Consider the following 15472-nt stretch of genomic DNA (forward strand, 5'->3'; position numbering starts at 1 on the left):
TCGAGATATCGTACTCGAAATATAAGACTAATCATTCAAGATGTTGTATTGTTGAATCAGGCCATGTGATTTTAAATCATACCGTCTGATATGATCTAATGGACACAGTTTTATATATATTTAAATTTCGTATGAATCAAGTGCCCGGATTTTTAATTAGTTTATCAGTAATTGAACAACTGCAAATGCAGCTCATGGATGTGGTAACTGCATATCTGTATGGGTCATTGGATACAGATATCTAATCTAAGTGTGGTTGCATTCACTATAGGTGAATATATTCCAGTATAGTTAATTTCGGGCTTTTGAGTAAAGCCTTAGGCCACAAGTCTAGCTTTGTACTTTACAACTTCATTTCGTTCATTTCTCTTTCATACAAACACTCACTTATAGCCAATTGACTTAACACCTTTTGGTGTTGGAGTTATAGATCCAAATACTTCTCGCTCATTTAGCGAGTCTAGCTCATCTTATATGACTTTTTTCCAATTTTTCAATAATTTCGTTATCGAATTTCCTCCATAGTTTGAGAATCATTTTCAACTTCATCAATGATTTTGACGGCTACAGAATAAGCAAAATTATCATTCATTTCAATTTCTTTTCGATGCCAACCTAAACTGTTATGAGCATAATTAATAGACATCGTAACTGTTTTAGAGATCTTACTCATTACTTTATAGTCTTCAGATAAGGCCGCTTCAGAGATCTTATCCTTAGAGATAGTACTAACGGTCACATTAGCATTGTGATTAATTGAGACGATATATTCCTTTCTCTTTCGAGGATTTGCATCTTTAGAGCCAAGTGGTCTACCACGCTTCTGGCGTATTTGTGACTCAGATGCCTTTCATTGAGTAAGAATTGCTTCAGGGGCTTTTAAATGAGCTGGAACAGTTTCAGCCGGAATATGTGATTTTGTGACCTTTTTTGTATCTATCGACGCTTCTGGTAGCCTATATGCAACACTTTGCAAATGTATAATCTATTGAACTTCAAGTTCACTATCATTTGTCCGTGGACCCATAAAAGATATAGATGTTGATTCCATGCAATATCTTTCCTTTTAATCTCCTTATCTACTCCCCATAATGTCGGGACTATTGTCTCATCAAATTGACAATCCAAGTACCTAGCAGTGAATTGATTATTGGTCATTGGTTCAAGGTACTTAATATTTGAGGAGACTCATAACCAACATAAATTTCAAATCTCTTTTGTGGCCCTATTTTAGTTCATTAAGAAGGGGGTATCGGGACATACACCGCACAACCAAACACCTTTAAATGAGAAATATTTGGTTCTCTTTCAAAGATAAATTATAATGGAGAAAATTTATGGTAAGCGGTAGGTCCAAAACGAATTAGAGCTGTTGCATGCAAAATTGCATGCCTCCATGTTGATGAAGGTAATTTTGATCTCACCAATAAGGGTCTAGCTATTAATTATAACTGCTTAATTAATGACTCTGCCAAGTAGTTTTGAGTATATACATGAGCAATTGGATGCTCCACAACTATCTCAATTGATTGACAATAATCATTGAAGAATTTAGAAGTAAATTCTCCCGCATTATCTAATCTTATTTTTTTTTAATAGGATAATCAGTAAAATGAGTTCTCAATTTAATAATTTGGACTAACAGTTTTGCAAAAGCAATATTTCATGTTGACAACAAGCCATGTTGATGCGTCAATCAACACCATAAAGTATTTGAATGGCCCACATGACGGTGTTATTGGCCCGCATATATCTCCTTGAACTCGTTCAAGAAACCTAGGAGATCCTACATCACTTTTGTCATAGATGGCTTAGTAATTAATTTTTCAAGAGAACAAGCTGAACATATAAAATCACCTTTAACAAGGAATTTCATGTCGTTTAGTGGGTGTCTATCTAAATTTTCAATGACCCTATACATTATTGTTTTACCTGGGTGGCCAAGTCTATCATGCCAAAAAGTAAAAATATTTTGATCAACTAACTTCGAGTTAGTGATACTATGTGTTTCCAACGGAACTTATCAATGTGCCATATAAACTAGAAGTATATATTCTCATTCTTTCTAAAACTTGTTCTCGTCAGTTTTATATGTTGTAAGGTACAGATATTTGATACCATTTTCATTCATAGTTTCAATATGAAAACCATTTTGTCGAATATCCTTAAAACTCAATAAATTCCTTTGTGATTTGCTAGAATATAAGGCATCATTGATATGTAATCTTGTTCTTTCAAATAATAAGATAGTAGCTCTTCCGGAGCCTTCAATAAGAATACTAGCTCTTGAAATAGTACTCACATTGGTTCTTGTCATTAACAAGTTTGTGAAAAATTTCTTGTTTCTCATAATTGCATGCATAGTGGCACTATCAACAAGACAATACTCCTTATTATTGAGATTTGTAATGGCTTGATCCATTTGATATAAATATAATACGTAAAAGAAAAACTTCATTCATATTAAAATATTACAGTATTTAAAAAAAATACCCTACAAATGAAAGTAAACATAACTTAATAATTGAAACATACTAATAACATATGAGATAAATCTAATCAATAAGCTGTAAGGGAAACTCAGGGAGATCTTTATCATCATTTTTAATAGACTGGAAAGAATCTGATGCATCCATGTGGGTATTGTCTGAGATTACAGTCTCAACAAAATTAGTCTCAACTTTTTTACCTTTTGCTTTCACAAAAGCCTGGTATAATTTGACTAGATGTTGTGCCGTACGACAGGTACAGGATCAATATCTAGACATCCCACATCTATGGCAAAGATCTCCATTTGTAATTTTCTCTTGTTGATTCTTTGCCTTGTTCCCATTGTTCTTCTGAATATTGGGATTAATCCATGTATTATGATGATTTCCACAACCATTATCACGACCATAACCACAACCGCCACGACCACGTCCATAAGAATGGCCCCGTGGTGAGCCATGGTATCGACCATGCCCCTTTCGTGAAGAAGTAGCATTTGCTTCAAACAATGAACTTGAATTCTCAGGAAGTAGTTTGGAATCAGTGGATCGCGTGTGATGGTTATTCAACAAAAACTGATTATTTTCTTCTACAACAAGCAGGCATGAAATGAACTCTGAATAGGTTTTGAACTCACGTTCTCTGCATAGCTGCTGAAGTACAAGGTTTGATGCATGAAAAGTAGAAAATGTTTTTTTCCAACATTTTGTTCATCCATCACATTTTCTCCACATAACCTCAATTTTGATACAATTCGAAACATCTCATAATTATATTCAGCAATTGGTTTGAAATCTTGTAGTCGCAATTGTATCTACTCATATCTTGCACGTGGTAAGATTACAGTCTTTTGATGATCAAATCGATCCTTTAAATTTTTTCAGAGTTGAAAAAGACTTTTGACTGTTAAATATTGAGACTTCAGGCTCTCATAAAGTGATAATGAAGCAAAATCATCGCTTTAGCACAGTCTTGCTCAGAAGCACTAGTAATTTCTTTTATTGTTTCTCCTAGTTTGTTACTTGCCAAATGTAATTCGACATCAAGAACCCATGATAGATAGTTTTTTTTCCAGAAGCATCAAGAGCAACGTAATGCAATTTTGTGAGATTGACCATTAAGCTACAACAAGTTAATACGCACTTTTAGCATAATATTCAACATATACATATAAAGTAAAATAAAATATTTTACACATGATATAAAGTAAAAATGACATAAAACATTACTAACATTAAGTAACATATAAGTTACCATATAATTAATTTGAATTAGTATGGCATGCATGCATACATGAAGTAAGTATATTTAAGTTTGGCTTAAATCTTATAATATTAAAAATGGCAATTAAATGGTATTCATGTGAAAGTTGTTTTCTTAACAAATAAATTTTATTGCATGTAAATATACTAGCAAACCATGCAAAATACATACATGGGCATATGGAAGAAAACTATGTAGGTAAAGTAAGTTAATTAAATTAACTTCAAGTTAGTCATATTTTAATAACAATAGCTATACTATGATATCGAAAAAAAAAATAACACGAATCAATTAAATAAACAAAGAAGCATCGGGCTTCTTGGTCAAGCCATTATCTCAAAACACTTCAGGTGGTGAGAAAATCAAACATTATACTTATCAACGCTTGAGGGATGATATTACAAATAATTAGTACAAAATATTTCACCTACTACTGGAGATGATTTTAACCATTATGTACTTCAGGAAGCAATGAAATTTTATGGAACACATCCACTTCAGGGAATGAAATCGAAAATTGTATGCCTACTTCTGGAGGCAATATCAAATATGATAGAATTTTTTTTTTATTTATATATGTCCACTTCAGGAGATATTGAAGTATACAGAATATAATTACTCATATTTTATTATTAAATAATCAAGAATAAAAATAACTATGATACTGTAGAGGTAAACAAATACAGAGTAAGAATGATACTAGAAAAATTAACACTCTACCTTGATCGAGTATAACGCAGTGCTGATAACGTGTTATAAACTTAGAGAATATATGTATTCTCCTTCAAATTACTTTCTTATTCTCTCAAAAGTTTATTTACAAATGAAATGCATGGTGATAGTTATAGACCACCAAAATTGTGGTTATAAGCTACACTAATAACTATTATAATTACAGAACTTCATGGGGGATACAAAAGAGTATAACATAATGAACATTAAAAAGGAATATCAAGATGTGTATGCATTCGTATATACATATATATAATAATCTCTATAAAATAATAATTTTTCTTGATCCAAATTGGACACAAGGTCTAAATTAATAATTTTGATGAATTAATAAAATAATAATTTTTTGAAAAACCCTTATATAAATAATTTATGATCCCCTCAATATTATAAATTAATAATTTTATAAAATTACAAATATAATTAGGACAACTTAGTAAAATATGGATCTATTATTTACTTTTTAAAATTTAAATCGAGCTTTTCCTCTTCAAATTTCCCCAATGCATCCAAAACCTCAAGTGTTGTGTTCTCAATATGATTTTCAATAACACTAGTTACAATTTCTTCTAAACTTTGGCCCTCCAAACATGTATCATTTTCACCCTTGTAATCCAATAAGTGATTGACATCCATTTTGTTGTAGTAACCAAGAATAACGTAAGGTCGTTGAATAAAAAAAATCTCATTAAATTAATAAATTATTAATTTATCAATTAATTAATATTTTTTTAAATTAATAAAATTACATAGTCCCAATATTATTAATTTATAGAGGTTTTGCTTTAATTTTTTTTTTCTGTTTGTACAAATTTGGAATTATATTCTTTCATGGATTATAATTATGAATAAATTACAAAGAGATCCCAGGAGGTTCGTTATAATTAGGGTAAATTACATCGACCTCCTTTGAGGTTTGGAATAATTACGAATACCCCCTCGTTATTTGAAAAATTATAAATATCTATTGATTTTAACGGTTGTCAACAATTAGCTCATTCCATAAGTCTCCGTTAGGGTTTCATACATTTTTTGTGATGAACTAACCAAAATGCCCTTATATACTAAAAATTATAATTTTATTTATTCTTTATTGACTAAATGGATAATTTATTTATAATTTTTCAAACTTTTTCATCCACTTCGATTGATTTTCTTTTACAAGTTTTTTTTTTTTTTTTGAAAAAAAATACAGTAAGGGCATAGTTGATAATTTCATACTTCTATTCAAGGATTACGTAATTTCATCAAACATCAAGAGGGATATTTATAATTTTTCAAATAACGAGGATGTATCCGTAATTATGCCAAACCTCAGGAGAGGTCGTTGTAATTTACCCTCATAATCATAAAATACCCCCTCATTGTTTGAAAAATTATGAATACCTCTAAAATTAATGGTCATGTAACGGATATTGTCCTATAACGGACTGCCACAAGGGGTATTGTTAGACGATTATTAATTATGAAAGTATTTGTAATTTTCAAAATAACGAGAAAATAATTGTAATTATGACTAACTCCATAAGAACCCGTCGTAATTTACTCTTTTAATTATTCAAGAAAATATTTATTAAATTACAAAAATATCATTTTACTCACTATTAATTACAAAAAAAAAAACTTATTTTTTATATATAGGAAAATACAATTATTACCCTTCAAGTGCGTACTAATAAATGTATCAAGAATTCGCAATAATACATGGATATTTATTTTAGCATTGACATAAAATAGTAATCACGAAAATCAGATGTAATTTGAAATTAAAAAATAAAATAAAAAAGTTGGCAGAAGAAACAAGATCAAATCTTAACATCCACAGCCTAGTTTATATGCCAAAGGTTAGGATCATACGAAGTAAAAGAATGACATATCTATGTAAGAATTCACCTAAACTTCCAAAATTAATTAGCTAACTTGCTCTGATCATGATCCTGTTTCTTATCCAGAACAGCTTTGCTTGATGGTTGAAGTGCTTCTCCATTGCACGGCAACATTGTCGACTTGAAGTCGAATGATTTGGACTTAAACCTTAAACCAAATCTCTTACGAAAATTGCTCCAGCTTCCCTTTGTCTTCACGAGCTTCTCTATCTCATGTTTCATGTTCTCGCACTCCTTCTCAAGCCCGGACACCCGTTCCTGCATGTCATTAAGTGTGGAGATTTGGCCTCTTTTGGAGTTCACTGGGATGGCACGGTCCTCTGTTTGTCCGATGCTTCCACTTAAGTTTTGTGAGTTTTCGAGGTTGTCTGAGACGAAGAACCAACCAGCAACGGACGTCCGTAGTCGTAGCTGCTCATAAAATAGAACTTGGATGATGACCCGCAACGGTAGTCTCTGATTCTGAGCTGCATGGCTGCTGGCTTCTAAGGAGAGCTTCTGGCAGTTCATGAGCCGGCAGAGCTGTTCCCTCTCTGAATCTGTCAACCAGGGATGTGCCTGCGGTTAACAAAGTTTTGTCAGCCTTGAAATGAAAGATTTGAGGTTACCTAATAACTGAGTCTAGATACGCAGATATACCTTTAAGTATATATCTATCGCTCGGTAAATTCCATCATCTGTCGGCCTAGCATAGTCCGGGATTGTAGCAGCAAGTAACAGGAATTTGTCCAGTTTCAAGTTGACATCTGGTGCAACCTCAGCTAGATACTTGTCTAACAAATTAGCCACCATTGTCATAGGCGTAAGTGAATGATAACTGTCTGCCAACTGGTCCTCCTCTACCACAGAGTTGAAGTTGGAATCATGGTCCTCCCGATTCACAAACAAGAAATGACTGACTATCCGCTGAACACATTCGATGTCATAAAGGGTCTCGACAGAGTAGCCCGTGTTCGGTATAAGAAGGTCCTGCAGAACTGCTTCATCCAGTTGGGCCCCGATCCTCCTTTCCAAGGTCTCTCGGCTTGTTGGACTAGCCTGTAAAATCATGGATGTTCGTAGAAGTCGTAGCAAGAAGTTGGTAGGTGTGGCACCCATTTGATTTGGGAGTAACCTGATTATCTCTTCAATTAGAGTCCTCTGATCAGCATCAGACATAATGGGGATTCTTGATCCTGGATTTCTTTGGGGAAAGCTCGATTGCCTGCCATTCAAGGGGAGATACCTTGTAGCATAGAACATTATCGACCCGGCAATTCTGTCGGATGTCATGCCCTTATAACCAACAGCCAGCACCAACCTTTTGAAGAGAGGGAGTTCAAGAGTTGCAACATCCTTGTACCAGCAATCCTCTGTCTTGGGGCATGGCTTGGAAGTTGAATGTATCCCATTCCATGGAGCTGTTGGACTCTGAGCGGCACTCAGGCATGACATAGGCAGACTGGAAAGAGTCGGACCGGCACAAGCTTTAGTAGCAAGGGAGTCGATGCATCTTGAAATTATATGAAGTTCTTCCGAAAGGGGAAGCACTGCTTCGCAAGTTTCAAGGGCTTTAATCGTATCTACCCAGCTTCTGAGCACGTTATCAAGGAAAACTTCTGTTACTAAGATGAGGTTCCCTTCTCCATAATCTTCGGTCATTTGAAGATACTCAGCGCCACACCTGAGACTGACTACTTCTGCAGCAGTAATTTCGAATTTAACACCATAACAGAACTTGGCTATGAGCAACAAGGACGTTGCTCCCCCAGGCAAATCGTGAAGAGACAAAACACATTTTGTTTCTTCCTCGTTCTCCTGGCTTGCAGAAAATTCTTGGATAAGTTTCTCCAGCAATTGGCTCCTTGACGACAGAGGAAACTGGAAGATATTGCCGAAGAAAAAGGGTCAATTTAGAGTCATCTGCTGAGCAAACAGGGAAACTAAAAAATGGAGATAGATACGATCAGCAAAAAAGAATTGAAAGCTCTCACATTTTGTTCCTCTTCGTGACTATATTGAGAATATGAAGATTGACAACTTTGAAGAGGTTCCAAGAAATATATATAGCTCATCAAAAAATATGCACAACAAAGAAACAAACTTCAAGGTGGCATACAATTCAGACCTTGTGAAGATGGAATGACATCTCTCCAACTTCTATGCAAACATCACTGGGAAGGCCAGAGGTGCACAGCCTGAAATTAGCCGAGTCTCAATAAGAGAAATATTCATCCTGTAAGAGTTACGGAAAATCCAGACATGTTTAAATAAACCATGCGAAGCACTTTCATTGTAAGCCCTTCAAAAGTTGATGCAACTTATGTTTGACATGAATTCAAGGCCCCTAGGTTCTGTATCAACAAGATTGTGAAGTCGTAAAATATTCAATGAGTAGCTAAGTTTGACACATTATAATGTAATGAGTCCATGGGTGACGAATGATTGAGGAGTCAAATGTGTTAATTCATAGACATTGCCTATTTTATGCATCCCAATATGTATAAACAAAGAAACTAGACACCCTTAGGAAGTTCAAAGGCGAAATTGCAGGATCTATTTCAACATTTTAAAGTTAGAAAATCACCCCTCATTATTTTTACTGCCGTTCACCATTGAAAAACATCTTCAGTTTACAATAGCAAGCACAAAACAGGAACTTCCAGCTATAGTCATAACGTGAGAGTGAAGAAAGAAAAAGTCAAGACACTAACCTAAGTAGTATTACTTCATTTTCTTTCTCCAATGTACTTAAAGACTAGCAACCATTTCATCTATTTGTCGGCTGCTCAGATACACCACTTTCTGTTATGAAAAAGATCGGATTTGAACCAAGTCATCATACTTTACAATTTATTCCGGTTATTCATATCAATGTGTTGAAAAACGCAACAAACAATCACCGCCTTCCTTGTGATACATTGAGGACTTATCAAGAGATTTTTCCCAGAGGTTGCATATACTTTCTTAATGCACTGAAATACGAATCAAACAAACACCTCTAAACTTCCTTTCTTTTCGTGCAAATAAGTCGATCCATTGTGGTAAACTAAAAGAATCTTCACAGCCAAAAATGCTCAAGCAGATAAGCAAAAAAAGCAACGCATCTAGATACCACTAAACTGAGTTATATCCAACTTCCATCGGTAAGAACTAAGTATACTAATTTTGGACAATTGAACAGCAATATCTAAAACACTACAAGAAAGATATACAAATGCAGCAATATAACAGTAAATCATACAAATATTAGCTGTCATCATCCACACACTCCATAAGAGCAGCTTTGAGCCTATGGTTCAAGCTTCAAACATCATATCGCCACCCAACCACACAAATATTCATTACTAACAAGAAATAGCTCAAACAAAAACCAGCCCACCTCATAAATTTACCTGAAAAACCCAAAATCATCTCAAAATAGCCTCCTAAATCATTTTTCAAATAAGGAAACTAGAATCATAGCCCAGAAAAAGACTTCAAAAAGAAAAACTGACCAACTCTGGCCCTCCATGTGAAACACGTCTGCTTTACAACCCAACTTCATGCAATCCATTCTATCAATTTCTCATCACAATGCCATACCTCAAACCGCACAGTTCATTCCCACATCCAAAAAACAGGGGAAAAAACTGAAAAAAAAAAGTTTTTTTTTTTTTCCAAGAATGAAAGAGGGGTTATGATAAAAGGGCAGACAGCAGTGATGGTAATGATGGAACATAACAAGAAAAAAGGGATTTTTGGTGTTTCTCAAGAAAGCAAGAACTGAATTAGGATGGTCCCGAGTCCAAAGGGTGGAAAATCTAGGCAGTGTGAAATCTTCCTTTTGCTGCTGTTACAAACATTGTTCAATATAAGGGGCCTCTATGGATTATGCTCTCCATTGTTAACAAGATGTCCTAAACCCTCAAGAACAATTTCAACTTCTATTTCCTTTTTATTTTTTAATATAAATTTAGATTACCATAAGAAAAACAAAATATAAAGAATTATAGAAGAATATGATTCTTGGAAATGGAATTCTTTCAGTTTCAGTATTTCTGTAACCTTTGTTTTTTAATTATCATTAATTGTAACAGTTACTTGTGGAGGACATTCCATTCTTAAGTATGCGTATACAATGTGGCTGTGTGGATTTTTGGTCTGCACGTCAGCAGCAGGCAGGCTGGTGATGCATTGTCGTGGCTGTGGGACCAAAATCTTTTATTTTGGGATTTAAGCATTTATAAATATAGATTTACTTGTTCCAATTTATTATTTTCCAAGTCCCATAAAAGTATAATCGATCAGTCCGAGTATCGTGGATTTCCACATGATTGGTTGATTAGAGAGCAGATATAAATTTGAAAAGTTCCTCACCCACGTCATAAAATCATATGTACAATAGCAGTTGTAACGTTCACGATTTGTTATATATAATTATTAATTATTAACATAATAATATACTATAAAAAGAATTAAGTTTTCACTACATTATAAAAGATCATAACTTAAAATTTGTGGTAAATCAATATTATTAATTAAGGGTAATAACCCTCCCTCTTAACAAAATGACGAAAATGCCCCTCAAATGCAGACAAATAACAAGGGGACAAGATCCCCGCACTTATTAATGGGTCCGGTCACTGGACCGACCCGTCCAATCCGACCCGGATTATCAACCATTGGATCTTTTAACCGGCATTCTTCCAAATGTTGCGATGTGGAGTTACCCAATATGGGTGTGGAAACCTATAAATATTACTAATTATGAGCTTTTATGTTATGTTGCATTTAATAATCTTTCGACTGCATTTAAGTCTTCAAGATCGTTTTCGACCTCACTTATTCTAACGTAAGCATCGGAGGGCCTTAGCTGGAGGCTTCCTACCAAGCCTAACGTGCTTCTTTTTTTCTCAGGATTCACATCTTAGAAAGTTTTGGATCGCCTACGACCCGGCCTGCAACCATAAGGGGTCTTAACCCGACCTATATAAGATATTTGGATCAATTTGGCGTTGTTTGTGGGAATCTTGAGAAAGTCTCGAACAATATGGAGGGAGCGTTTAGGAGATCGTTAGTATAAGGATGAGACACCTGCACGAGAGGTGGATCAATTTTTGCACCTAAGTTGAGCAGATGTTCAAAGTATGATTGAGGGGCCGAGTGGAAAAGCTATCATGGAATATGATAGGAGAAAAGTGACACCCGCAAAGGATGGAGCGAAAAGGCAATTATTTAGAGGGAAAGAAGTGGAGATAGAATATGACAGAATCATACCTGGCAGACTTGATAAAGGTCCTGAAAGAGCGATGTCTAATGAAGTTACTAGCAGGAGGGTGTTTTCGAGGCAGCCTGGAATATCAAAAGCAGAGGTTGATAATGTCAGCAGGCAAATCGAAAAATTAGGCCAACAATCGAGGAGCTTAAGAAACGAGGAGAGATCGTAGCCCAAAATAGTAACTCACCATTTTCTAACAGAATTTTGATGGAGGTCGTGGATAGTAGCTTCAGGTTCTTAGATTTGTTTAAGTACAATGGAACCAAAGATCCCCAAGAGCATGTTGCCGCGTTCGAATTAGTTATGAATTTGTATGGGCAGACAAATTCTATCAAAGCTAAGTTATTTGTAACCGCCCTAACGGGAAAAGCCTAAGAATGATTCATAAATCCAGTTAGTATGTCGATAGATTTGTTTGAACAGTTGATGCAGAGGTTCCCCTTCCATTTTGCCAGTAAGAAGAAGGCGAAGAGTTCGGCCACTTACTTGTTCACCATCAAATATAGGGACGAGGAGAACTTGAAGAGCTTTATGGGACGATTCAATAATGAATATTGGAGGTCCAAGACCTCAGAATTGACATAATGGTTAACATACTCATTCATGGTCTCAAGAAAGGACCATTTGCTTCGGCATTGGCCTGAGATCAACCAAAAGGGGTTGAGCAGTTAATGGGGTTGGCTCAAAAATATATTGATGAGGAGTATATCAACGCCATAAAGGACAATGAATGGTCTAGGGAACTATAACTTTAGATATAATTCTCTTATGGACGCTTAGTACGCTAACTATCCATTTCATTTGCAAACTGAAACTAGCTTGTTATGTGCGTTACCTCCAATCTTATCAAGTTTGTTTCGACAGGCTCGAGTATCATACTTCCACGGATAGTGGTGTTTCTTCATTCAAACATCTTCTGGTACAGCTTCCCCAGCGAGTTCATTCTGTCTACTACAGAGATGATATAGGAAGTATATAATCGTCACAATTACGCAGAGACTACAAGAAGGTAACCTTTTACTTTCTCCTCTCAGAAAACACCCACACACACATAAAAAGACTCTGATTACTGAGGGGAGAAAGTAAGGGTTGTTTTGTTGCAAGTATTTTGCTACCAGACATACAGACTTTGTTCTATGTTCTGCTATCTTACACTTATGATATATGCCTTATTTACAGGTGAAGACTTGAAGTATTCCAGATTCTTATGAGTTGTTGTTCCAAGATTGAGCATTGAAGTCTTGGACACTATTATAAAGCTATTTAAAGTTGCAATTTAAGTGTGGAAATTTGTCTTCTTCTCGTCTCAGTCGAATTGCTCCAAAGGAAATAATGTCAATGAAACTCTTTACTGCACTGACCGTTCCTGGGAACGAGGCACTTCAAAGCCCAAACTTTCTCCTGTTTTTATGATTTTGCAATACACGGGCAAGGAGTTGGTTTTTTGACAAAGGACTCAAACTGCTAGATCTAATAAACGCATCTCAATAAGCTGTCAGTAGCTTTTTTCATCACGGCATTCTCTGTTCCATCTATAAGTAAATGGAATATATGGAACTCTCTCATAGAGCTGCAGAACTAACCACTCTATTTGAAAGTCGAGCAACTTTTACATGAATTTTCAAGTAAGTGAGATCAGTCGAGTTTCCAGATAATTCTGAACCTAGAGCCAGACTGTGGAACCTTGCTTTTTGATCTAGTGACTTCTCTACGATTTAATAACGGCTTCTAAGTACTCTTTCACCCTTTTCTACTCCAATGTGCCCATGCAGCCTGCAGGTCCACTACAGTTTCAACCCAGTTTTCGGTATTTCAGTGCTGCTATATTCCCTTCTACATTCATATCAAACTCAACTCGTGCCATTGACATGCATATGAGAAAAGATTCAATAAGAATCGCTGAAACGCTCCTCGCCTCATCACAAATCAAAGATTTGGCTTAAACATGTTCATCTTAAGTCGATCTGCAGCTAATGTACATGTTTGTAATTTCAGCTCGACAATACTTCAGATATTTAAGGAGTTATAACCATGTCAGTCTCATATTTGATATCATGAAAGAGGTGGAAGTCTTGTTATGTCATCTGAACTATCATACGTCAAAAATGGATATGTTGAATTCGTCCCACGTTGAGGCATACGTAGATGAATGCTTCATTCATCGTCTGAGTTTAGTTTTTAACGTTATGTCGTTGTTGCCAGCATCAACCGTTGTTGCCGTCTTATTCGTAGATCACACAAATGGACTCATATACATGGCTAGGAAGCAATTTGCTAGCATTTTCATGCATAAAGTTTGTTGTGGTAACTGGGATTTTGCTTGCTGGATATACTCAAGGATCTTCTCATTTTGAGTGCATGTCGCTGTACAATGCTTGGAATATGCCAATAGTTTGTGTAAAATTATCCAACAGTATGAATCACACCACATTTAACGTCATAACATAGATATCATTATTAATGTAGTTTACTAAAGTTTTTGATATTCAAAAATTCCCAATCCAAGAAATTAATGGCCACCTTGTTTGGATGGTGTTACAAGAAATTTGTTTCAAAACGTTATTATCTTAAAGAATTGAGAGATATTCTTATTGTTGTTCCCCTTTTTGGTTTTCATATACGATAAATATATTTGCTTATTAGGACAGATAACATGGTTTTACTTTCGTTCGTTTGTTTGTTTTTATTTTTTGACTTTTGGTTTTTTATGATAAACTTGAAAAAATAGATCAAGAATTATACTTTCGATATAATAATTTGACTTGATTTAGTCAATTCAATGAAATCTTGCTTGACTGATAAAATTAAGTTCTCATTATTAATGGGCGTGATAATTGAATTCGGACCAAAACCCATCCTATATTCATTTTTTATGTGGTGGGTTCATTGTCAAAAACTGGAGAGTAGGGGGATCCCAGCCCTAGCTTCCCTCTCTCTAATCTCGCACGCTATGTTATGGCTCTCTCTTTCTCGATCTCTCTCGTCTTGCCCACACCGCCTTGCCTCGCTGTTCGCCACTCGCCTCGCCTCACCTCACCTATCCCCTCCTCTCTTGGCCGCTCGTTAGTCACTGTCACCGTCTCTTTCTTTTTTCTTATTTTTTAAAAAAAATATAAAACTAGAGTCTATTGACTCAGATCCACCACAGTGGGTATTGTAGCAAGGTCGGTCAATTCCGTCATAGAGTTGGTGATACGGGTCTCGGAGCCACCCAAACTTGTCCCGTGCCCATCTGGTTGCCACCCCTAATTATTAGGAAATTTTCAATTTAAGTTCAATTAGCAGATACACATACATAATATTCCATCATTATTTGATATTGATGTGGAGACAATCCGACCTTCTCCCAGCTCGTATTTAATTTTTAAGGCGAATACAATTTACTCCCCTATGATATTGAAAATAAGCACATTATTTCCCTATAAAAAAAATATAGCAATTTACCTCTCCTGTACTTTTAAAATGAAACAATTTACCTTCTTAAATTATTATATTTCAAAAAATACAAAGAAGTAAATCATTATTTATTTTTTCATAATGGGGTAATTTGCTCATTTGCAATATCACAAGGGGGTTGCTTGCATTTTTTCCTTAATTTTTAAACAAACTCTAGATTCATTTCATTCATTTGGAGTCACATCAATCTAGCCCGGTATCTCTAAAATCTTAATGTATGGATTCACTTTGACCATTCGATTATTTTGACGTCTCTAATTGACATAAAATCATATAATTGAGAAAAATCTATAAATAATCTCCCTCCATGCTCCAGTAACAATTTCTATTATCCTAACTTTTTTACGGTCTTTATTCATATTTCTCCTGCGATCTATCTTATTTAAATATCAGAAGCTATTATCGA

The 15472-nt window shown here is 35.1% G+C and overlaps 1 protein-coding gene across 1 annotated transcript; it reads right to left on the reverse strand.

Annotated features, from left to right (window-relative positions):
- Positions 6252-10303, reverse strand: LOC105161093 (BTB/POZ domain-containing protein At5g03250-like). Its single transcript, XM_011078667.2, has 4 exons — positions 9848-10303; positions 8479-8548; positions 7011-8231; positions 6252-6929 (listed from the first exon to the last, which is right to left on the reverse strand). The coding sequence occupies exons 1-4, from the start codon at positions 9904-9906 to the stop codon at positions 6393-6395; spliced, it is 1887 nt and encodes a 628-aa protein (XP_011076969.1). The 5' UTR covers positions 9907-10303; the 3' UTR covers positions 6252-6392.

The sequence above is a fragment of the Sesamum indicum genome, linkage group LG4, assembly GCF_000512975.1.
Source record: "Sesamum indicum cultivar Zhongzhi No. 13 linkage group LG4, S_indicum_v1.0, whole genome shotgun sequence".
In the NCBI taxonomy this organism is placed as follows: Eukaryota; Viridiplantae; Streptophyta; class Magnoliopsida; order Lamiales; family Pedaliaceae; genus Sesamum; species Sesamum indicum.